Source organism: Puma concolor, chromosome B3 (genome assembly GCF_028749965.1).
Source record: "Puma concolor isolate L17-30 chromosome B3, mPumCon1.1.hap2, whole genome shotgun sequence".
Classification (NCBI taxonomy): Eukaryota; Metazoa; Chordata; class Mammalia; order Carnivora; family Felidae; genus Puma; species Puma concolor.
In genome coordinates, this window is record NC_141672.1 from 66,174,873 (window position 1) to 66,198,689 (window position 23,817).

Sequence of the window (23,817 nt, forward strand, 5' to 3'; positions counted from 1 at the left end):
AAAACTTCTGATAAAAACCTAACTACTCTGCTTTTTATCTGATTTTCTCTCGTTTTTGGAAATCATTCACATGGTTTTAGTTTTTGGTAGGACACTAGCTGGCACTTTACCAAATGACTCTAAATTGATTAACCATTACCATAGATACCAACATAGGCACCTCTTCAGAGGAGAGATCATCTCAGTATTTGGGGAACAAATTTCAACACAGTCTCCAAACTCTGAATGCAGAGAAGTGGTGCTTCTTTCATTTTATTTGTAAGCCCAGAGCCAAATCAGAACTATGTGCACATTACTAAGGAAAGAGTGTTCAATTAGGTCTATCCTTGGGATTGTAAAGCAAATGTGCATCTAATATTTCCCCGATTAGTCATAATTCCATCATCCAAGTAACAGAACTACATGTATTTTCAGTGACGATTCTGGCAGTGAAAATAGTTGATGTATTTCCTATAAACAAGAGCCAAAAGGGGCAAAAAACTCACTGCAATGTTTTTGAACCACTCAACACAGATTCACTTTAAAACACTATTTAAGTACTAGAAACTGTCATTAAATCAGATCTTCAAAGTGCTAAGCGGAAGAAAGTGTTAATTAGTAAATTAGTAAAAATACCATTTTTAGAGTGGAAAAGCTTTCTTTTACACTTTCAAACATTTACAAAAAACAACTTGATAAGGTGTAATTTGAGATTTTTATGGAAGCTTGATTTACGCTTGCTTTTTAAAAAATCCCAGCACCTTTTATCCAATGAGCTCAATGCTCTCTAGAATACGTTTTTTTTCCTGTAAAAAAAGTAGAACAAAATAAAATAGAAAGTAAGGGATCAGAGAGAACATTTAAATACAGGCCATAAAAGCATCCCTGGACACAGTGATCATCAGCAATGCCGTCAGCTGACCCAGACGAATATATTCCCAAATGATCGATCAAGGGTACACACACAGCTTGCTCCAGCATCTCCTTCCAAATTTTGTTCATTTGTCACCTTCACACTAAACCCTTTTCTGGCCACCCCTATTTAAAATTGCAAACCCCACACCCATCTCTGGGACTCCTGAACCCATATTCTATTTATTGTCCTCCCTATGACACTTATTCCCTTCTTATATATTCTGTCATTAGTCCATTTGCTTCTTACCTGCATAAATTTCACTACTGAAAGACCTCACACCCTTGCCTTCTTCACCTGCTGTTGTATCTTCTAGTGTTTCACACTTACTAGGTGCTCACAAATGGTTATTTCATGAATGAACAGCAACAGGCCTTTTTATACTAGACATCCAAAGTCCTGGATAGCTCTGTTGTTACACTGAAATGCATGTATAAGAACTTTGCTTGGGTGGGGGGGGGGACACACACACACACACACACCAAAAATAGTTCTTGTAAAGTTATAGACATTTAGGAAATAAATATCTGTCATATATATTCAGTTGAAAATACTTTTTTTGTAAGTAATACTGCTCTGGATTAATCAGATAAAGATGAAAGTCAAGAATTTTGCCAACAGTGTTTCTTGCTAACATTACTCAGTTATGCCTTTCAGCTCAGTATATTGTATATGAAGGATATCTTGTTAAAACAACTGTTGAAGGCAAGTCTTGTCATATCAGACACACTCTGTACCCTATGGGAACTCAAATGTTCCAAAGTCTATGTTAATATAATCTTACTGCTCTGCTGAGCTCAAGCAAAAATCGGTTTTTCAGTGCCATGTAAGGCTTTATAAAAGTACCACATTATCTATATGTCTTCCAGAAATGAAGGAGAGCCACAGTAAGGATTATGCTGAATCAATTTAGGAAGGTAAATATTGTTAACAAATACCATAAAATAACATGGTAAATGATTCCCATCTCCATTTTTCAACTAACAAGAAGTCTGTACTCTTCTTGATGTAATTGCTTACATGGTACCTATGGGAAAAGAAAATTCTCCAGCTCAAGGGATCCAAGTGGCTTTTCAGCACAGGGGCTCTCTACTTGCTAATGCAGATTTCCCATGAACTACTTCATGAAACTCTACAAATTTGTACTGTTTACCTGGCAGTGTAGGGTCTCATTTTTGCTTACCAACCTCTCTATTCATTTTAAATTGTGTGATGATAGAAGACAAAGACCCTTGTGTTTTAGGTTTTTAGGGATTAGAGAGAGCTTTTTAGGGAGGACTGAGGGAGAGGTGATAAACAAGGTCACAGGTTTTTGTTTCTAACTAATGACATTTCAAGTCTAAGGGAGCAATTATTGCAGAAAAAGTGAAAATGTTTATTACTTACCAAGAAAGTGCTTGTTTCACGGGCTGAGGATATTTAAGGACCAATTCTTATTGTTACAGAAACAAACACATAGAATTATGAACGATTTAAAAACTGAATGTAACAACTCAATCTATTTCTACCAATTAAAGTAAAAAACCAAATCTTAAAATGTTAGAACTGAAACAAAATACAGATTCTTATGGACTGTGCAAATACAGTTTATTGAAGGTATACTGAATTATCAATTAACATTCAATAAATAAATGCCTCCCTAAAACAAGTATTTTGAGTTAAATTAACTAAGTGTTGTACTTCTCCCTTTGTACCAGCTCAGAGGCCAATGTTTAGCACTAAAGTTGAAGTTCTGCATCTGTTCACAAAAAGAAGCTAGTATCAAAATGTGCCCTGGCCCCCTGCCGTGACAGGCAGGTGGACCAAGAGACTGTGGCAGGTTCAACCAGGAGAAAGGAGCTCACTGGTTCTACCAGGTGAAATCAGCTTCATGAGCTGAGGTAAGGAGAGAAGACAGCAAGCACACAGCTTCAAACAAAGGACGTGGCGACCTTTAATGATATAACCAGATCTATGAACTTAAAAAAGAAACTAGGATCTCCAAAAACAGGAATTAAAAGGTTTCCAAATGATGCATGTTAAGTTGCTTAACATATGCTAATGAAAGAGTCAGCTTCCCGTACAGGATATTCATGCTCATATTCTTCAAAGTCATCTGAACACATAGGGGCACCTGGGTGGCTCAGTCACTCAAGTGTCTGACTCTTGGATTTCTGTTCAGGTCATGATTCAGGGTTGTGGGATCAAGCCTCATGTAGGGCTCTGGGCTGACAGTACAGAGCCAGCTTGAGATTCTCTCTCTGCCCCACCCTGCTCCATTTGCTCATGCTTTCCCTCACTCTCTCAAAATAAATAAATAAAATTTAAAAAAGTCATCTGAACATGAAGATCCTCGTAGTCCAGATACTTGTAGCAATCAACTATCATCTGTAGCATTAAGTACACAAAATCTTAAATTAGTTAAAAATTCCCACAAAAACCAGTGCGCAAGAACTACGGTCAAAATTCTGTAACAACGGAGCTCTGAAATTCTAGTGTTGCAATAATTAATGTACTCTTAGGATTTAAAAGGTGAAAACCCTTGTCTTGCACAATAGAACATCTCAACAGAGGCCTACCTACTGAGGCAAAAAATATTTCCAGTATAAATTCTAAGGAAATTATGATTACATGGGATTTTTTCCCATCTCTATTACCTAGATGGAGCTATGAATCACTAAGGGTGTGAATTTTGAAGTTCATAACAGATCAGAAGTATGTATGCAAACCTCCCCTCAATATGGTGGCTGTCAAAAAATTAATAATCATCACAGAAGTTACTTGTGCCATTAGCAAACATGTATATACAGTCCTTCTCGGGTATTGACTGAGGCTTAAGAAATGATAGGTCATTCCTGCATTGTCCTCTGCAACATGCACCTGTTCCATGTTTGATTGGCATCTTGATTCACTACTAGTATTTACCAACGAATAGAGCTGAAGGTCATTATTTGCTGATCACTAGTTTATGTTACCCACTCCTATCCTAGAATCTTAACATATATTTGTTTCTTGTACAGTCAAATATAAGAAATGGCCTCCATTTAATTTATAATAATTAATCTCCTATACAATCCAACTATTCTGGGTTGTCTATTCACGCCCCCAAATGTTTCTCATCTCATGAGTTCCTCTTGATGCACTGCCAATACATTTAGTTTTAATAAGTATCTCCTGAGTGAATCCTGTTGAAGAATGTAGGTCATCATGTAGATGACAGCCAGCATATTGGACCTTGAACAGGGACTCTCAAACTTTCAGATCTGCAAAACACCTGGAGTCAGGAAATCACATGATCCCTCCACTCAACCCCATATTCACACAGTAGCCCTCAAATAAACCTTGAAATAGTCCATGCTTGCGAAAAGAGAAAATCTGTATCGTCTTCTCATTTTTTGATTATCCCAAAAGCCTGTCAGATGGCCTCTGTTTCTTATCCACTCCATGCAAATGCAAAGGTAGAAAAATCTCACATACTCCACTACTCTTCAGTATACCAAAACCATATAAAATATCAAACCCAAGTTTCTATCTTCAAGGTCCCATCAGTCTTACCCCTTATTTCTAGTCAGTCTTTAATAGAAACTCTTATTTCCATCCTCTGTCAGATACAAACATGGCTTATTCATTCCCATCCATCAAGGGTCAGCCTAAGTTCCATCTACCCCAACAAGAGTTCCCCGATTCACTACAGCCATAAATGGACTTGGTTGTCCATACCTGCAGAGAACAGAAACATTTACATCATTCTTAAGGTACTTAACATGGCTTGTCTGGTTACAAAAGCACTTGACATGTTCCATCTCCTTGCCCTGATTTCATTTCTTTCCTACTATAGAGCACTACCTTTTTTAAGATTATATATTCCTCTCCGTATTTTCTGCCCTTCGCAGTGGAGTATAAACTCTATGCTGTAGAACTTCGGATGTCCTGTTTACCACAGAATACCTAGGGCCTAGAACAATGCCTGTCACTTAGCAGGTATTCAGTAATTGTCCAATCAGCGAATCATCTATCTTAGATTCCCCGATGGCCTGAAACTTCCTTGAGATTAGGTAAGGTCTGCAGTTTTTCACAAAAAGAGGATACTTTTTCTTGGATGGAGCCAATTAACTTTCAAAGCCACCACATCCTAGCCCAATATATTCCATTTTCCCCAAACATTACCAAGTTTTCTAATAATTAAAAAGGAATTAAAAGCCAGTAATGATGTCACCATCATTTAATTCTTATCTAATACATTCTATCTCCTATTGGGATATAAACATAAAAATTTCCAAGTTGTAGAGACTAGGAAATTTTTAATATTCAAAGACATGTATTTATATATACATTTTTTCTTTGTATGTATTTTCCCTTATAGTATGTGTCACAAGTCTACACAAATTAGTATGTGCCAAGTTTCCTGCCCCAGAAAGACAAAGACTAAATGTTGAATTCGCTACCTATTAATTTCAAGAAAACGAAAGGCCTAAAAGTCCTGGCTATGCTAGATAACCATGCCATGTGCACACATTTCCACATGGCCATGCCAATTCTTCCCTGACCCACAGCATCCCCTGCTATCACAAATCTTTGTTTAGAACTGAATTTTCTAGTTTTGTGGTGCGGGTTAGGATGGGACCACCTACCACATATTCACTGGGAACCTAACCAAATTAGATCCTGGGTACCCTGGAGAAAAAGACAGATACAGTAACACATTACTTCTCTTTCAACAGCACAGGCATGCACTGTATTTCTGTTGCCAAGAAATAGCACATATTTCTAAGTTCGATTTTTAATTTATCGTGTATTTTGCATGTACGTGATAAGTTTATTTAGATTTCAAAAATGTAAGACATGATTTCTATCACATTACTTTGTAAATAATACTTGCCTAACTAAAGCTATTTTCTACATGAAATTTTAAGTTCTTTCCTTTCTGAGGCAGAGGTTGGGAGGTGGGAAGACAGGGACTCTCAACCAGTCCAAAACAGTACAGTTAAAGGCAAGAATATTAATATTTTCCATGGTTTATTGAAAAGAAGAATGGAGGGGCACTTGGCTGGCTCAGTCAGTACAGCATACAACTCTTCATCGGGGTTGTACGTTCGAGCCCCACGTTGGGTGTAGAGAGAAGTTAAAAATAAAATCTTGAATAATAAAATCAGAATTAAAATACTTTTAATGATACCAACATAGAACCCCTTCCTCAGAAATGTGATAACATGCAGTTTACATTTCTAGTTAGCATAACCACTTTATATTGTACTTCTTATTCAAAGGATTTTCAGAATAAAATTATCTTCTAGTTTACATACATTTTGTCACTTTTGTGGTTCATACATGTTAAACAGTAAGTAACAGGGGCATTAATCCATTTAATGAAGCAAATTTAAAATGCCGGATTATACATTGAAAATGTCATAAAATGCCTACTTTTAACTACTGCTCTAGAATAAGGGTAAGAAGGAGATACATTTGCATTGTTGTCATTGGTCGTTTTAATGATCTTAGTTTTCTGAATACTTATATAGCTGGACATGATTCAAAGACTCAATTCAAAGAATTACTAGAAAATGGTAGCCTTCTGAAAACATTTTAGACTGGCCTGTTTGACCACTGAATTAGGCCTTTCCTGAAGATGTGTGAACAAACTAATCGTGGTCTCTCTTTTAATCACCATGTTAGTGTTGACCCCAAATTTTGAGAGCAGATAGATAGGATTGAGTAAAAATAGCGATGTCTTTTCACCAAGTAGCATGAATATTCTTTGGTGGGAGCTCAAAAATATTAATAATGATAATGTTATTGTTTCGAGTGGTGATAAATCATTAACATACCATGAGGTTCAACAGCTAGATCGGAATCACTGAACAGGCAATCGATTACCGAACAATCTTCTGAGTAAATCTGTCCTGAGAGCAGCTTTGCCCATTAGGTGATATCAACTAAATTTTGAGAAGTAAAGAAACGTTCAAATTACTTTTTGGCATAAACTAGCAAAACCAAAAGTTCACTTTCAGCCTGCCATAATGGTCTAGATTCTATGCTCAACAATTTCTGAATCTGTATAAAAAGGTCAAGCTTCAAAAATTAAAGTTCAAAAAATTGTAAATGTGCTTTAATGTATCTATATCCACATAGCGCAAGGTCTATCTGGACTATTCCGTGCTTTATCATAATATCCTTGTGTTCCTACTGTGCTAAATCCTCCCCATTTTGCTCACTGGAGAGTTGTGCCTACTCAAGCACTGCATGCATGCAGGACCAGGTACATAACAAAGAATGCAACCTCAGCTTTCCAACCAGCAACGTGATGCTCTGACCTCCATGCCATGTGCTATGATCATGAGTGATGGAGCTGTTCTGACTGCAAGCTACTTTCAAATAATGATCCACAAAGTTAATCAAAAGGGCTTCCCTGTTCAATATTTACCTGTTACTCATTGACAGCCACTGTCTGCATCGCCATCTACAATGTATAGAATGGGATCAGAAATACCGAGCTCAAACAGAACCTGAGTGCCTCACTGAAGTACCGGGCACAATGAAAGCAGAATTAAGCTGCTCTTCAAACCACCTCTGACACTGAAGATGTCTGTACGAGTTTCAAGGTAAAAAACACACTGCTACTTCCTGAACTTGGAGGCCCAATTAGTTGCAGATAGTAACAGGGATGAAAGGAAGACCACCACGTGAGAAATAAAAAAAAAAAAAAAGAAGAAGAAAGAAAAGAAAGGAGATATTAGGTATCAAAATATAAACATGGAGGGAAAAATAGTAATTTCCTGTATTGGGGCAAAAAAATAATATTCCCTTCTTGATGTGATCTCCTTGCTTTTATGTACTAGGAAAGTCATATCTGTTCTGAAAATTATTTTTCTCATTTTAATACACATTCAACATTTTAAGCTACAAAATAATAAGAAAGCATTGATCTTTTTATGTGTTAGGTATTTAAATACTGGTTGCCAGTCTGTCAATCAAACATACCCGGAGGGGATGCTGACCAGCCTCCATATCCACCTCTAAAGAGAGGCAGGTATCGGACTGATCGTAACGCAATTCTCTCCGGTTATTTGTACTATCTGCTAGAAAGCAAGGCTTACTACGAGATCTTATTGTTCACATTTATTATCCATTCAGCTTGGCAGGTTTTGAACATGGGGTTTAAGGAAGGACAGTTGCTCAAAATGGTAATCCTCTTTTACCTAATTTTTCCTAAATGCTCACTTAGGAATGATAAACACTATCTGAACATTTAGTATATGCCAGGCATTATTATAAGTACTTTACATGTATTGGGGCATTTACTCCTGCAATAAACCCTATGAGAGAGATTATTACCAAGTCCCAGAGGAGAAAAATAGGGACCAGAGGGTTTATGTCACTTGTTCAAGCTCCCTCAGCAAATAAAGGACTCAACCAAGGTTTGAGTACCTCACTCTCCATTAGAGCCTGTGTACTTACCCACTGCACTGAAGCTGCCTCTAATTCCATTTAGCACTGTTGAGAGGGTGAGACAACCACTGGCCTCGAGTAAGAACCTTAAAAAGGTTTGTGGAGTGATAAATGAATCACTATCTTAAGGAACTTGCAATCTTATTAAGATATCCATCCACAGACACTGTTTTATCCTTTTACTTGTAAGTTTATGACCTGCCTCCTCTTTCAGTTTACGAGTTCCTAAAAGGTATTTATTTGCATACATACCATTGAATGCCACCACACGTGTGATACAGAGTAAATGATGCATTAGAATTGAATCTCAGGTTTAATATTGACTTTCTTCTCTCTTTCATATCCCCTCTCGATCCACTCCATCAGGAAATCCTGTTGGCTCTTTCTTCAGAATACATCGCAATCCAAATTCTTCTCACCATCGCCACTTCCAAACCCTGAGTGTCAACCAACCACTGTCCTGACCATAGTAGTCTCGGAATCAGGCTCTCTGCTTCCACCCACGTCCCCCTGAAGCATGTACTCAACTAGCAGCCAGAATCATTCGAAAAATTCGGTCAGACTCCATTGCTCCTCACATCAAACATCCTCTCATGACCCCATTTCAAGTGGACTAAAAGCCTGGCCTCTCTCCTCAAGCTCCAGCTGCAGTCCCTATTCATTCCCACCCACTGCACGAGTCCCCCCAGCATTCTTTGTAAGCAGCAAAACCTCTTCAGCTTCAGAGCCTTTCTGGCAGGTGCTCCTTCTGCCTGGAGTATTTCCCCTGCTGCTATCTGGATGCCTAACTCGCTCACTTCCTAGGAGTCTTTACTCAAATGTCATCTTTTTAAATGGGGCTGTACCTACATGAAACCCTAACTGACCCATCTCCACTCAGCACTTTTTTTTTCCCCAAGTTTTATTTCAATTGTTAGTTAACATGTGGTAAAATTGGTTTCAGGTATAGAATTTAGTGACTCATCACTTACAAACAACACCCAATGCTCATCACAAGTGTTCTTCTTAATGCCCCTCACCCATTTAGCCCATCCTCCACCCATCTCTCTCCTCCAATCCTCAGTTTGTTCTCTGTAAGAGTCTCTTATGGTTTGCTTTCCTTACTTTTCCCCTTTTCCCTAGGTTCACCTGTTTTCTTAGATTCCACGAGTGAAATCATATGGTATTAGCCCTCCTCTGCCCTGACTTATTTCCCTTAGCATAATACACTCTAGCTCCAACCATGTCATTGCAAATGGCAAGATTTCACTCTTTTTGATAGCCAAATAATATTCCATTGTATATTTTTGCCACTTTTTTTTTATCCATTCATCAGTCAATAGACATTTGGGCTCTTTCCATAAATTGGCTATTGTTGATACTGTTGCTGTAAACATTGGGTGCATCCCAACAGTCCTAATTCCCTCTTACCCTTCTCTGTTTTTGTTGCACACAACTACTGCCACAGAACAGACAACACGATTTGCTTCGTTTGTAACGTCTGCTGTTTACTGCCTGTCTCCAATGCCCTCTAACTTTCACGGCTGAGATTTCGGTCTTAGTTCACTATATATCCCACACAATAGTTCCTGGTTAATTTTTTTTTTTAATTTTGAAATGTTTATTTTTGACACAGAGACACAGGGAGAGATAAAGCATGAGTGGTGAAGGGGCAGAGAGAGAGAGGGGGAGACACAGGATCTGAAGCAAGCTCCAGGCTCCATGCTGCCAGCACAGAGCCTGATGCAGGGCTCGAACTCAGGAACCATGAGATCATGACCTGAGCCAAAGTCAGACGCTTAACTGACTGAGCCACCCAAGTGCCCCAATAGTTCCTGGTTATTTAAGGTACCCCATCCATATGTTGAATTAAGACACGAGAGAAACCCTGGGGATAAAGCTAAAGCCAAGAGGCAGTGTGTGTTGTGCCTAACAAAAGTAAGTGAACACGTTTCACAGATAGAAGCAGAGAGCTTCCATTGAGGGGTATCTTGGTTGGGGATAGATGGGGGGCAGCCCAGATCAAGACTAGAGAGTCTTGAACATGAAGCTAAGATTGCCAACACCGTGCCCTAAGAATGAGCTCGGGGCGCCTGGGTGGCGCAGTCGGTTAAGCGTCCGACTTCAGCCAGGTCATGATCTCGCGGTCCGTGAGTTCGAGCCCCGCGTCAGGCTCTGGGCTGATGGCTCAGAGCCTGGAGCCTGTTTCCGATTCTGTGTCTCCCTCTCTCTCTGACCCTCCCCCATTCATGCTCTGTCTCTCTCTGTCCCAAAAATAAATAAAAACGTTGAAAAAAAAAATTTAAAAAAAAAGAATGAGCTGCTGATGACTTTGAGCTAGGAACCATGTTACAAATATTTTAATCTGGTAGCTACGGGTAGCCCAGAAAGATATTTTTGTATTCCCTTGCATGGCATTGTGTGTACAGTGGGCCTGCAGCATTTTACTTAAACTGAAGGAGATAGGAGACAAGACTAAACAGTAGACTGTAACAATCTAGGCATAAAATAGTAACTCAGGTCAGGGAGATGAGAATAGAAGTAAGTCTTTACAAAAGAAATCATGCTACAAACAGGGTATTTGACAAGAGAGGCAGAATGGAAGAGGAGTCCAATGGCAAGCCCAAATGGCTAGAGAAATTAAGATGAAGCAAAAGTGCAGCGTACGAGATTCTAGGTAAGATAGAGAGCTCTGTTCTGGGGGCATAGCTGCGCAGTCCAGCAAAGAGCTTCAGAATGGGGGAGGAGGAAGGGTCACTCTGCAGGTGGGCCACATCACACGGCAGCTGGGGGAGAGCCTTCACATCATTAAAGCTGTAAGATCCAAAGGTTTTTTGTTTGTTGGGTTTTTCGATAAAAAAAAAAAAATAGAGATAAAACAATTCACTGGATTGCCTTAAGGATTAATTGGGAATTTTCTTTGAAGTGCTTGCAAATTTGTTGGTCATTACATGTGGCAGTTGATGTAAAGCAAATCACAAGCAGAAACCTCAAGTAGTTTGGAAATCTAAAACTCAAGCTGGCAAAGAGGTAGGACTGGAGATTCGTCCACTTCTAGCTAACTGCAGTGTAACAACAGATTAAATTTCTGAAGGGCAGACACAACTGGCTTTGCATATAAAGGACACTAAATAACTAGCATTCAAATATAATAAACTTACCCTCCTCTTTAGGGAAGGCTTTCAGTTTCTCAGGGTATTTTTTTTTTTTTTTTTTTTTTTTTTTACAGAAATAGATTTCAATAGACTACCCTTGAACAGAAGGTGGAGGGTTATGTTTTTGGTTTTGGTTGTTGTTGTTTTTGTTTTTGTTTTTTGAGGTCAAGTATCCTCCTGCTCCAAAGGGCTACATTATCCAGTTGAAAGTGGATAAACTGCTGGGCCACACTGCACTGGTCTGCTATAAATAGTTACCAGATTAAACCTTATTAGTTGTGTCAATTGGACAACCTGCGTAATCTCTGAGCCTTCATCTTCTCACATGCCAAATGAGTGTATTACCTACTTATTTTCCAGTACGGATGTGGAGGTCAATTATAGCAATGTCTAGAGGCCAAAGAACACCCCAATTGGTGTGCCGACTTCAGCCTCATGTATCTCACTGCATATGGAAAACCAGCCAACACAGAAACATGAATGGTAAAGTTGGACCCAAACTTCATGGTCAAGAGCTCAAATTTCTGTTGTCCCCATAAGGACCAGTTTTGCCCCATAACGTAAAACCTCAGCATCCACGAGTATTTCCTGTGGATGGAAGAATAAAAGCAGCTGTATTCATTCCCTTTTTTCTCTATAGCTCAGAGCCAATCGTTTGTGTCTGGCAAACTTCTCCTTAAGAGAGCCAATAAAGGTGTATGTAGTGCCAGTCAACCAAACTTGCCACTGGATTCTTGTAAAAATGTATTCTACTTAAAATCTGCTGGCCTATAATTTAAGTTTTCTAGTCTTGCCTTCCCCCAAGGCATTACTCAAGTACAATAAATTTTTTTTAAAAAGTCAGCTTTCTTTATTCCTACCACCCTCATAAATTTGTTACTAGCTCCTAAAAACAGCATTGAGCAAAGAGGGTAAACAGTCTTGCTATCAGATGAATTTATTGATCCTCAATTTTACAAGCACTCGAGAAATCCCCCTACCCTCCACCCTCCTCCCTACTGAATGGGTCTCCAAACCTCTCCCTGTAAAAACACCGTGACAGGAAGGTCACTGCTTTCATAGTTATTAAGACTTAAGGCACCTGATGAATTTCTCCAGGGGGATGATAATCCGCTATTATAATTAGGTAGTCCCTAGAAAAGCATACTCCTTCCCTGGAAGTGAGCCAAGACCTTCCTGTAGTTTCTGTAAATGTGTTCTTCTCCAGGAAATCCAGCTGGTGTCTACAACATGTTAGATAGGAGGCTCCGTTCCTGACTGACCCATACAGTCAATTGTACTCCTAAAACAGCTTTCTTAGTGGAGTTAAAAATGGTAGAGGAGAATCATCAAGAAGAAGACCAGGTACCTCCTGGCTTCAAGGCCAAGACATGCAATTGGCTGTGATTCACACGGAGGACCCCTGACAGGCAGTGGTCAAGAAAATGATGCTGTTATGAAAGCCTAGGTTGGTTGAAATTCTATTGATGACAGCTGCTTGTGAAGGAAACAGGATTCTCCTTGGGGCGCCTGGGTGGCTCAGTCGGTTAAGTGACCGACTTCGACTCAGGTCATGATTTCACACTCGTGGGTTCAAGCCCTGCATCGGGCTCTGTGCCCACAGCTCAGATCCTGGAGCCTTGCTTCGGATTCTGTATCTCCCTCTCTCTCTGCCCCTCCCCTACTTTCTCTCGCTCTCAAAATAAACCTAATAATGAAAATAAAAATTTTTTAAAGAAAAAAGAAACAGAACTCTCTTCAACTGGTACCAAGTAAGAAAAAAGGCTAAGAGTGAGGCTCTCTATATAATTACTACTGCTTTTCGTATGTATTGCAGAGATTCTATATACTGGACTGGGAGAGAGGGAAAGGCAATTAGGTTTTAAATAAGATGCAGTGATGGTCTACTTAATCACATAAATCTCAAGCGGTCAATTCCAAAGAACCCTCACACTAAGTGAATCACAAAGGTCTCAAGTTTGATAAGGGAAAAATAACCTAAAAATGATTTCCTTACATGCTGGTCATTGAACCAAAATCCTCCCAGGACCCAGACTTCTCTCTGCTTTGAAAACTAGATCAAAATACCTCAATGCTCTACAAAGTAAACAGAGCTCTTGTTTATAAGTACTTTAGAGAATGATGCAGGAGATGTAGCATGTGAGAAAAGGAGTTGATAAATGACCAGAAAACTCCACCTCAGCACCCAGCAGTTACTTTTCATCCATGTACATGTTCTCATCTTAAAAAGCCTTGTTACTATAACCCACTACACACCCTTCTCACCGTCAGCTTCATCCTGTAACTTACAAATAGTTTTGCAAACTAGATTTTTAAAAAATTAGGCGGTAGGGAAAGATTTTTCTGCTAAAAATCTGTCATTAATGCCACTAATATCACTAGCTCTTGCTGGAGTTCTCCTGTGTGTGTGTCTTCCCCCCAAGAAAAAGAATTTCAATTCCCCCAACAATAAAGTGGTACACGTTCAGCAGGAAGATACAAACTACAAGCGGAAAAAAAAAAAAGTCATGAAAGGAGATCCCTACAGAACATGGTTTCTATGCGGAAGGTGAACATATACAGCTTCCAGCTTCCCTTAGATAAGCTGTTTGTGGACAAGTTAGAATGCTTGGCCCCAGAAGTTTCCCAGCTGAGACAATCTCGGGAGGAATCCCCAAGAAAAATGCTCATGTATGTAGATACAAATGTATCCAAGATGACATGTGTATCAACATACAGTTCTGTATAGTGATCCACACCAAGTTGTTAACAGTGGCTATCTGTGGGTGGTACAATTACAAAAGACATTCACATTCTCCTTTCTATTTATCTGCACTTTCCAGATGTTCCAGGATAAAAAATGTATTGCAATTTTATTCCAACAAGAGCTATTCCAAGAGAAAACAATGAACCCAATGAAGGAATCTCCCATTCATCAACACAGAGCCATGGCCCTGGGCTTAGTCAAAGCAAATTCCAAGATTATCCCCTCAATACAACTTGACTGGACACATGGTGTGCTCTCTAAGCAACACAGTAACACAAACCCGAAGGCATTTACTTAGCAGAGGACAAGGAGTTCCCAGAATCCGTAATGGACAAATGCATGGAAATAAAATGGAGCAGGGTCAAGCTGAAACCATCATCTCCTCCCCCTCTTGTGACGAAGACTATTAGAAAAGGTATGATAATTTTAAATCTTTTCATTAAAAGGGATAAACCCTTTTCATTTTTTCCTGCTCTAGACACACTGCTTATACTTATTTTTGATCAACAGGTCATAATACCACAAGTGGCATTTCTACACTATTTTTATGCAGTTTTCATCAACAAAAATGTTCTTACATTTCTCAAGAACATGAAATTTCCTTGGGTATGAGGTTAATTTAACAGATTCTGAATATTCACTCAAGTTCACAATTATTCCCTTCAATGACATATTATACTTTGAATGCTATGAAGAAATAAATTCTTTCTTCATTATATAAAACATAGTAATAAGTGGAAAATAGAACACAAAATTCACAAAGTGTTCCTTTAGTAATTCACTATTTCCACAGACATAATGGCTTCTCCTACTGGAAGTAGAATGTTTACCGTTTCCATTTTGCCAACATGAGTTCCTTGGTCTGAACAGCTGTACCCTAAGTTAGATAAGGAACAAAGGGATACTCATTCAGTGCATACTCACTATATGCCAAGCACCATACTAAGTGTTTTTGTGGTATGGACCCTAGACTCTACAGTCTAACAGACTGAGGTCCAATGCAGGGGTCAACTATTTCCTGTAAAGGGCCACACAGTAAACATTTGAGACTTGGTAGGCGATTTGGTCCCAGTCTCTACTCAACTCTGTTATTAAAACACAAAAGCAGTCACAGACAACACCTAAGTGGATGGGTATGGTCATGTCTTAGTAAAACTTTACGTACAAAAACAGGCAAGGGAATGGGGTGGGGGAGCACATGTGGCTACGGATCCTAAATCACATTTCACCCTATCCTACCTTCTTCACCTTGAGTGAGTTGTTCCAGCCCTCTAAGACCCCGTCATCTGTAAAATGGTAGAAATAATCATACCTAGTACCCAAGCTTACTGTAAATATTAAAAACGGTCAAGCCATTAGCCCACTGATTCTCAGAAGAGCTGAGACAACTTTCATTTTTTTTTTTTTTTTTTTTTTTAAATTTTTTTTTTTTCAACGTTTATTTATTTTTGGGACAGAGAGAGACAGAGCATGAACGGCGGAGGGGCAGAGAGAGAGGGAGACACAGAATCGGAAACAGGCTCCAGGCTCTGAGCCATCAGCCCAGAGCCTGACGCGGGGCTCGAACTCACGGACCGCGAGATCGTGACCTGGCTGAAGTCGGACGCTTAACCGACTGCGCCACCCAGGCGCCCCGAGACAACTTTCATTTTTATCCCCATTTCAGACTTGAGAAGACAGAAGCTCTGAGAGTTAAGTAACTTAGCTATGGTCCCAGTTCTAATAATTACGAGGAGAGGATCAAACTCAGATCCGTCTCCAGATGGTTTAACCACCTCTATCAATGATTAAGTATTACTGCATGGACCTGTGGATCTCTTTTTTTCTTCTGTTTTTTTTTTAAGTAGATTTCAGGCCAAATGTGGAGTTTGAACTCACGACCCTGATACCAAGAGTCAGATGCTTAATGGACTGAGCCATCCAGTGCCTGGATGGCACCCCTGGACTTCTGAATCTCTTAAATACTTAGCTCACAAAGATTAAAGCCTCTTTCTTCCACTCTAGTGCATAAACGGAGTCCAAAAATTCACTCCAGACACATCTACACAGAACACACTCAACACACAGAATAAGCTGTTAAGGTGGAAATTTATTAAAACCACCGTTTATGTATAACTTAGTTTGCTGTATTATTTTTAAGATCTGGGCACAAGCACATTAGTCTCCCTGTCTCTCTGACACCACCGTTAGTGATTCAGAACACTGTAGTTCAACAGCATGCCTACAAAAGGTTCATTGTAGCTCTATTCCTCTCACCTTGACCTTTGCCTTCTCTTCTCAAGTTTGGGGGTGGGGGGAGGTCTCATACATATCACAGGTGTGTCAGTAACCAATTATTTTTAAAAATCTAGGCAGCCACTTCTCTAGTGAAAATACACACTCTGGTAAAGCCAATTAATATTCTTTCATTTTAAATCATGCTTCCTGTGCCTGTCCATTTTTACTCTCTGCCACTCTATTTTGAGTTACAAAATATGGAGCACCTCAGGGCACCTGGATGGCTCAGTCAGCTGAGCATCTGACTTCAGCTCAGGTCATGACCCCACGGTTCATGAGTTCGAGCCCCCATCAAGCTCTCTGCTGTTGGTGCAGAGCCTGCTTCCCATACTCTGTCCCCGCCCCCACCTCTGCCCCTCCCCGACTCATACTCTCAAAAATAAACATTAAAAAAAAATACAAAAAAATATGGAGCACCTCAAGCCAGGAAAAGCAATTAATTTGTAGACAGGTTCTGAACTGGATTTCATACCGTTGGAGCCCTGCAAGATGTTTGTAAGTCAAAAATCACTTCAAACTAACCAACACAGCACGACTGCCCCACTCTCCATGAAAACCACATGAACTCAGTTTCTAACCTCAGAGGACAGGCTGACCCGGTGGGCCACTCTCCCACATTTCCTGTCTCAGGTCTGAGCCACTTCCAGAGCCGTCCTCGGCCTTGCAGTCCTTGTCCGATCCTTCCTTTGCTGAAAACTCCTCCAAGGCTCTCACCAGATGGCAGTCCACCCTAATGCCTCTGCTTCCCCATCTTCTCCAACCTCAACTCCTGTCACCCCTCCCCTTCCCTCAACTCCTGAGGAACATCATTTGCAACTCAGTGCACCATAAATACCCACCTTTTAGCCCCAATCACTAGCTCAAGCACCTCTCCCCCAAATCAAAATCCCTTCCACCATGAAGATCCCAGGGCTCACCTCCACTATTACAGGATGACCCTTTCATGGCACCACTTCTGTACTTTTTACTTCTCACTCAAGACACCTCTTACACAGAATCCCAATTACTAGTTCCCATCAGTTTTCCAGGCTTCTGCAGGGCAGAGGTTTTCTTAGTCACCTGTAAGTCACTTGAGGCAGAACAGCACCTGACCCATGGATGACGATCAAAATATAGTTGTTAAAGGAATGAATACATTAGCTCATTTTTAAGCTACTTTGGCATTAGCCCTAAATCATACACCATCCAGTTTCCTGGTCAAATCAAGTAATTTACAGGCCAAATCATTGGTGTTATGTTAAAATTAACTGGGAGAAAGCACCAGAAACCATGCTGAGGTCTAAAAGGCATGATGTGGAATTCAGAATTCATTTGGATTTTTAAAGGCTTGAAGCAGCTCTTGCTACAAAGTTCAATGTCTGTTTAACATGCAGATTCTATTAGACCTCTTTATGAAGTTCACTGTAGATTTCTCTTTCCTCAATTCTTTGTTATTTACTGATCCAAACACAACTGGCATAAATTATTCCAATGGCTGGGGGGAGAGGGGCGGGGGCGGGGGGGGGGGAGGTGGATGGGGGCTGTATAATTGCCATCAATCAATCAGGTTAAACAATCAAAACAATTTGCTGCTGCTGCTGCTTCTAGAGCTTCCTTGACCTTTCCCTCCCCATCAACACAGGTGACCACCTATCCACCCCCCCACCCCCCCCAGCAGCCTGCCTGACAAGGAACCGGTCTTGGTCTCCTTAATTGGGATAACATGTGCAAGTGGTTAGCACTCTGTCTGGCACAACATAGCTGATAATGACTGATGAGTTCCTTCTTCACTCATTCTCCTCTTCTGGACCTTGATAATTCCTTCTCTCCTTTGAGTCTGGATTTTCCCCATTTCCAAACCCATGCCTCTTGGCCAAAGCCAGCCTTAACGCTACCCTGAGCAGGGGAATGCCCTCTTTCTGAGTGTCTCATCAAGAAAGGAAGAAAACATCACCTTCTAGCCTGAAATTAATCTCTCCAATTCTGTCATGGTATCTGCAATCATTCCATTGGAGAGCAACTCCCTTTTTGCTCGAATTCTTTCACTGCAAGGTGCTTATTAAAATGCAAGGGGTCCTGAGAAGAGCAACATTATCAGTTAACAACACCTGATCTGCAAGGAGGGGCACAAACAAAAATGCCTGTGGGGAAGGGCCTGGGCATGAGACATGAACCAGGTATCCAGGTGGAATGAATTTCAGAGGTAAAAGGGCTTGGATGCAGAGGCAGAAAACAGACAAACCTCACCATTTTGCCAATGGCTTCTTTCGGTGACCGCTCTAGTTGGTCTCATCAGTGAGTGACAAACACCTTCTCAATCTTGGCTGCGCATGGAGACTAAGAACCCTGGGTTAAAGCCCTTTGTTTACAATGGGCACTGCAGACGTGGTCACAACAGTTTGGCATGTGCTCAAGGAACATTAGTCACTTGAGCTCCCGTCTCCCCAGACGCAGTCTTCTCAAAATTTCAGTCAAACAGTTGTTCTTACACACAGCTACGGTCGTGTCAAACCACACAGCTGAACTCTGTCCACCTTGGAGGCTATGAAATCCTTTCTCAGTTTGTTCCTTTCTAGTTTCCTTCTCTTGCATTCACATATTAACACAGGTGATTTCCACCGTATTTTGTGGTAAAACTCCTCTCATGTCCATGAAAATTTCCTTTCCAACCCGAGCATTTTCTTGCCTTCATTTACAAGTTTAAAGTTATCATAGTTACTATGGAGGCGATGTCTGGTCTTTTCTCAGACCCTCCATACTGCTTTTATTTCTTTGTGGGGAAACAGGAAACAAGACAATTGTTTTAATTGGAAAGAACTGTTGCATCTCCCAGTCAAACCAACTATTTTACAGATGAATTCACTAAAATCCAGAAATATGATTAGAAACTTAAAGACAGCTTACAATGGAGCAAAGGGTATGGGTTCTAGAAGTTTCAGAACTTACCAAAGTGCTTAAGTTTCATCAAAATTTGCCCCAACACTATGGTGTTTTTGAAAATCTTGTATTCCTACCCTTTGCCAAAAAATTCATTATCACCAATTACAATTTTAAGTTTTCAGTTGGCCACATCATGAGCACTTAATGTAAGAAGTTAGGATAACTGCCATTGTTTTAAAATTCTTAATTATAGACATTTTGAATTAATCACAATTTTCTATTCCTATGTACTTTAAGGTAATTCAAATTATTTACTTCAATAATTCCCAGTAATATTCAAGTCAAACCTCTGTTAAAATAGAAGCAAATTCACAGTTTATGAAACAATAGAATTACAGTGGGAAGGATTAAGAACAGTGATGTTCCGGTAAATATTTAACAACTAGTTGCAGACAGAAGGGCACCCAATTTGCAGCATTTTCCAATTTCCATAGTGCAAATACTTTGCCCAATTTCCAGTTACTAACATGAGGTCAGGGATCACAGAATGGGAAATATGTACATACAATGGATTCTCATGGGCCCATGCAAGTTGGCACTAACACATTCTGATAGGAGGAACCAGATAGTACAGCCTTTTCATTCCCGAACCCTTTTCACATCACCAACATTTATAACCTGCTGTATCCTGAGCACATAAGGACATAATACCTGTACATTATTATATTTATACATTTATCTACCAACTGTACTGCAGAAGCTTTCCATCAGTTTTTAGATAAAAAACACATATTAAGAGATGTTTCACCTCAGGGCCCACCCCATGCACACACACATGTGATGTATACTTACACAAACACATAAAACAAAAACAGAAGCCTCTCAAGATAAAACACACTCTCATATATGGAATGCACTAAAACTCTCGATTCTTTTCCTTTTCTTCATTCTTATCTTGACCCACTAAATTGGATTCGTACCCCACCATTTGGGTAGAGGTCCCAAAATTGAGAAACAGTGCTGAAATAGACTAAGCTTGTTGAAGACACAATTATAGGTCATTAGTCTACATCTATCCCGATGTCTAGTAGTAATTACTGCGGCCCAATAAGGTTAAATAAGTGTCTAAAGATGCACCTGCCATCAGTGACAAAAGATCCTTCAAGGCAAGTGATAATTCATTACATAGAATCAGGATAGTCATGGCTTACAAGTGAAAGCTAGAGTCCCTTCCACAACAACCCCCCCCTTCACCCGAAATTGACAGAGAAATTTTTAAGAAACCTGTACCGACCCCATCATTGACGAAAATTTGGTCCTTCATCCTCTGTGGCCCTGTGACCAACCTGCCCATTTACCCAGGAAGACGAGGCAAATCCGAGCAATCGTCATTTCCCTATTATTGATAATATTCAACAGTGTTGAAAAGGTACCCATCGTTTTCACAAAAAAAGAACATTTCCAGTCCTGTTGGAAAAGGAGCTATATAATGCCAATTATTATTATATAAAATATACATACTTCTACTATATAACATACACTAAGACCAGCTTTCTAATAACCAGAAACCAAAGACTGAGTTGCAGAAAATACTCACTCAGGAAAATGAAAGCTGAATCCATGGACTTTTCTCTTCAATGTGTTCATGCACCACATGCTTTTTTATAGGTGCTATTAAATGTACACTATAGTTTCAAGACAATCCAGATAAGCGTCTTCACTAAAATACACAACACCATTAATCATCTCAGTGACAGTGCTCCAATTTAACATCTTGGAGATTTCCTCCCCTTCTTCATCATTCATTTGCCAATATTTCCTTGTTATGAATATCCCCCTAGTGACTTTCCCTGGCAGTCACAGCTGTGCTGCCTACTGTGTCTACCTTGACTACAAATAACACAAATTCTTTATAAAAAAAAAAAAAAAAAAAGCCAGGTCTTGAGATAATACCTACAGTAAGAAGGGTAACCTTCCTGTGGGCTGAATTCCTGGAGACCTCATCCAGGCTCCCAACTTTAAATTGACAAGCCCCCGCCCCTAACCTGATAGTAATTTCAGACACGTGAAATTGGCTTAATTACAAATAAACAACAGTTGGCCGTTGGCCTCCAATTACTTGAATGGTCAACAGTCAACTGCTGTTTTCAGATGGTCCGTAAAGAACCCCCTTCTTACACAGCAAAAGGCTTTTTCAAAGTATCCATGAATCACAACAAAGCCACAAAACCACGAGCAAATTACAGGAACCTGACCACCAAGAGCCATAATAAGGATGACTCACAGATAACAAGAATTTTTTTTTTGAAAATAATCAGTAACAATTTAGCATTATAATGAAACCAATTCTGATGAAAAGAATAATGCTATCAAGACAACAGAATATCAAGAAGCCAGAGAGAAATAAGTAGCAAAGATACAGGGAAGAATCCCAGCTCCATCCAGTATCCATTTTACGTCCCCTTTAGAGAGCAGTCTTCACTGGCTCCAGACTTTGCTGATTATAAAATGGAAACCATGAAAGAAAATGCTGTACAACCAATCAGAGGAGTAAATGAAAGTAGAACTCACCAGCTTGTATTCAAAAAAGGATTTTTAAGGAAAAAGGGTGTTTTTTTTTCAATAACAGAACTCGACTACAAAAGAAGTTAAGAGTTTGAAGACAAAAAACACACTGAAGTATATTTGCAAAGTCTATCCGGAAAGTCTAATGCCTTCAGGGTAACTGTTTACCTTATTTTCTATTTTCTACAGAATAACTTAATTAATTAATGGTTACTGTTGCTTCAATCAGTATTCCACAACTTTTATGGAAAGCCTAGGTGTTAAGCTTTTTGGAAGACTCCAATTTAGGTTATTGTTAAAAACAAAACAAAACAAAAACTTCCTTCTCAGCAAAAGCAACACAAGTCAAGCTATGATACATTAAAATGCCTTTCCTTCCCAGAGCAGAGTGTTTACTTCAGTGATAGTAACAACACCTCATTACCAACAGTGCAGATTCTGTTAAGTAATGGACAAAGCAAATGGCAGCAAAGGCAGAGGACTCAACTTCAATTTAACTGTCCTGTAAGGTACATAGTAATTAGCTGCAAAGCTCTGAAATCTTAGCTAGCATGTTAAGTCTGCTACATGACAGTATAATTTGACTTCTTAAAGGATTATGCAAATTACAACTCATCATTCCATTACAGGATTGAAAAAAAGTGACAGCTAATTTATACATAACACACCTTTCAAATCCCTAAGATGCGTAGCACCTGTGCAATGTATTTTGCCGAGATTTTCTTGCATATAAGTACTTGTTTATTGCAATATAAAGAAGCTTACCTAAGAGCTTTATTAATATAGTCATTTTAAAAAACTTTTAGACCACAGTTTCAAAAGTATAAACATTTTTTTCGGTCTTGATTTCAAAGGCAAATTTTGTTGGTTTTTGTTTGGTTTGGCTTTTTTTTTCCCCACTTGATGAGAGAAATATAAGGTTTCAATACAAGGATATTTTTGAATAGCTGGCAACCACAAGCACTGATGCACGAGCCAGAAGGAAGACTCACAAAGATTTCAACATACTTCTGGTAGGTAGATTCACAGTAGATTCCGTCATATCTGTAGATTTTCCTACATTCTGATTGGTTGGGCAGAGGATGCTGGGCAGTTATTCTGTAGAGGCATCAAAAACAGATAGACATGACTAGAGGTTCTCTACAGTCGACCGGAATGCAGGATAACAAGTATGTTGAAATTTAATATCTTTTTCTTTTTATGCTTTTGAGCTATATACATAGTTGCAATGTGTACATACACTTTAGAACATTAACTTCCACTTTTAGAAACCTGCAGCAGAGAAAACAGAAGACTTCATTCTTGATGAGAACAACAAAAAAAGTTTTTATCTCAGAGTCATAAAAGTGGAAGAAAAGAAAGACATAAGGTCTAAAGCTTAACTCACTCTACAATCCCCATGATTATATTCTAAAGGAAATGTTAAAAACCAATGTCATTAGTGTTTTTGTTACAGGATTGTCATTAATTCGATCATGCATTACGATTGTAGGCAACGGTAAATTAGCTATAAAACCTTAGTAAAGTGAATATATTTTCAGCTTTACTCAATTTATAGAGAGTTTGTATGCTACTGACTTCTAAAGGGATATGATACAGCTTTCAGAACTAAACCCAATTAAGGAGGAAAACACAAGCGAGACCGTCAGGAGCACAGGTTAGATGTTAACAGGCACCTGAGATGCGCTGATTACAGTGGCTCCAGGTTTCTTCGCAGTTAAGGCAAAAAGGGGAAAAAGGCCGATACAATTTTCATCTGTATTACTTAAGCATATAAATTCATCTGAGACTCCCTGCATTATATAGACATAAAAATGCTGTGAGGTTTCTGACCATTTCCTTCAAATGAAAATTTCTTAATTCAGGGAAGAAAAGTATTTAAGGACTCTATCACATCGTATTATGGAGGAAAGGAATGT

At 39.4% G+C, this 23,817-nt stretch overlaps 1 protein-coding gene across 10 annotated transcripts in view; it reads right to left on the reverse strand.

Moving 5' to 3' along the window:
- Nucleotides 1-23,817, reverse strand: part of NPAS3 (neuronal PAS domain protein 3) — an 865,390-nt gene that overhangs the window by 730,647 nt on the left and 110,926 nt on the right. For 6 of the 10 annotated variants that reach the window (XM_086709952.1, XM_086709951.1, XM_025919003.2 and 3 more), the window contains exon 2: nucleotides 22,907-22,996. The exons of the other annotated variants lie outside the window; for them this stretch is intronic. In XM_086709952.1, coding sequence (XP_086566078.1) covers nucleotides 22,907-22,996 — 90 coding nt within the window. The remainder of the gene's footprint in view (nucleotides 1-22,906; nucleotides 22,997-23,817) is intronic. 10 annotated transcript variants of the gene reach the window in all.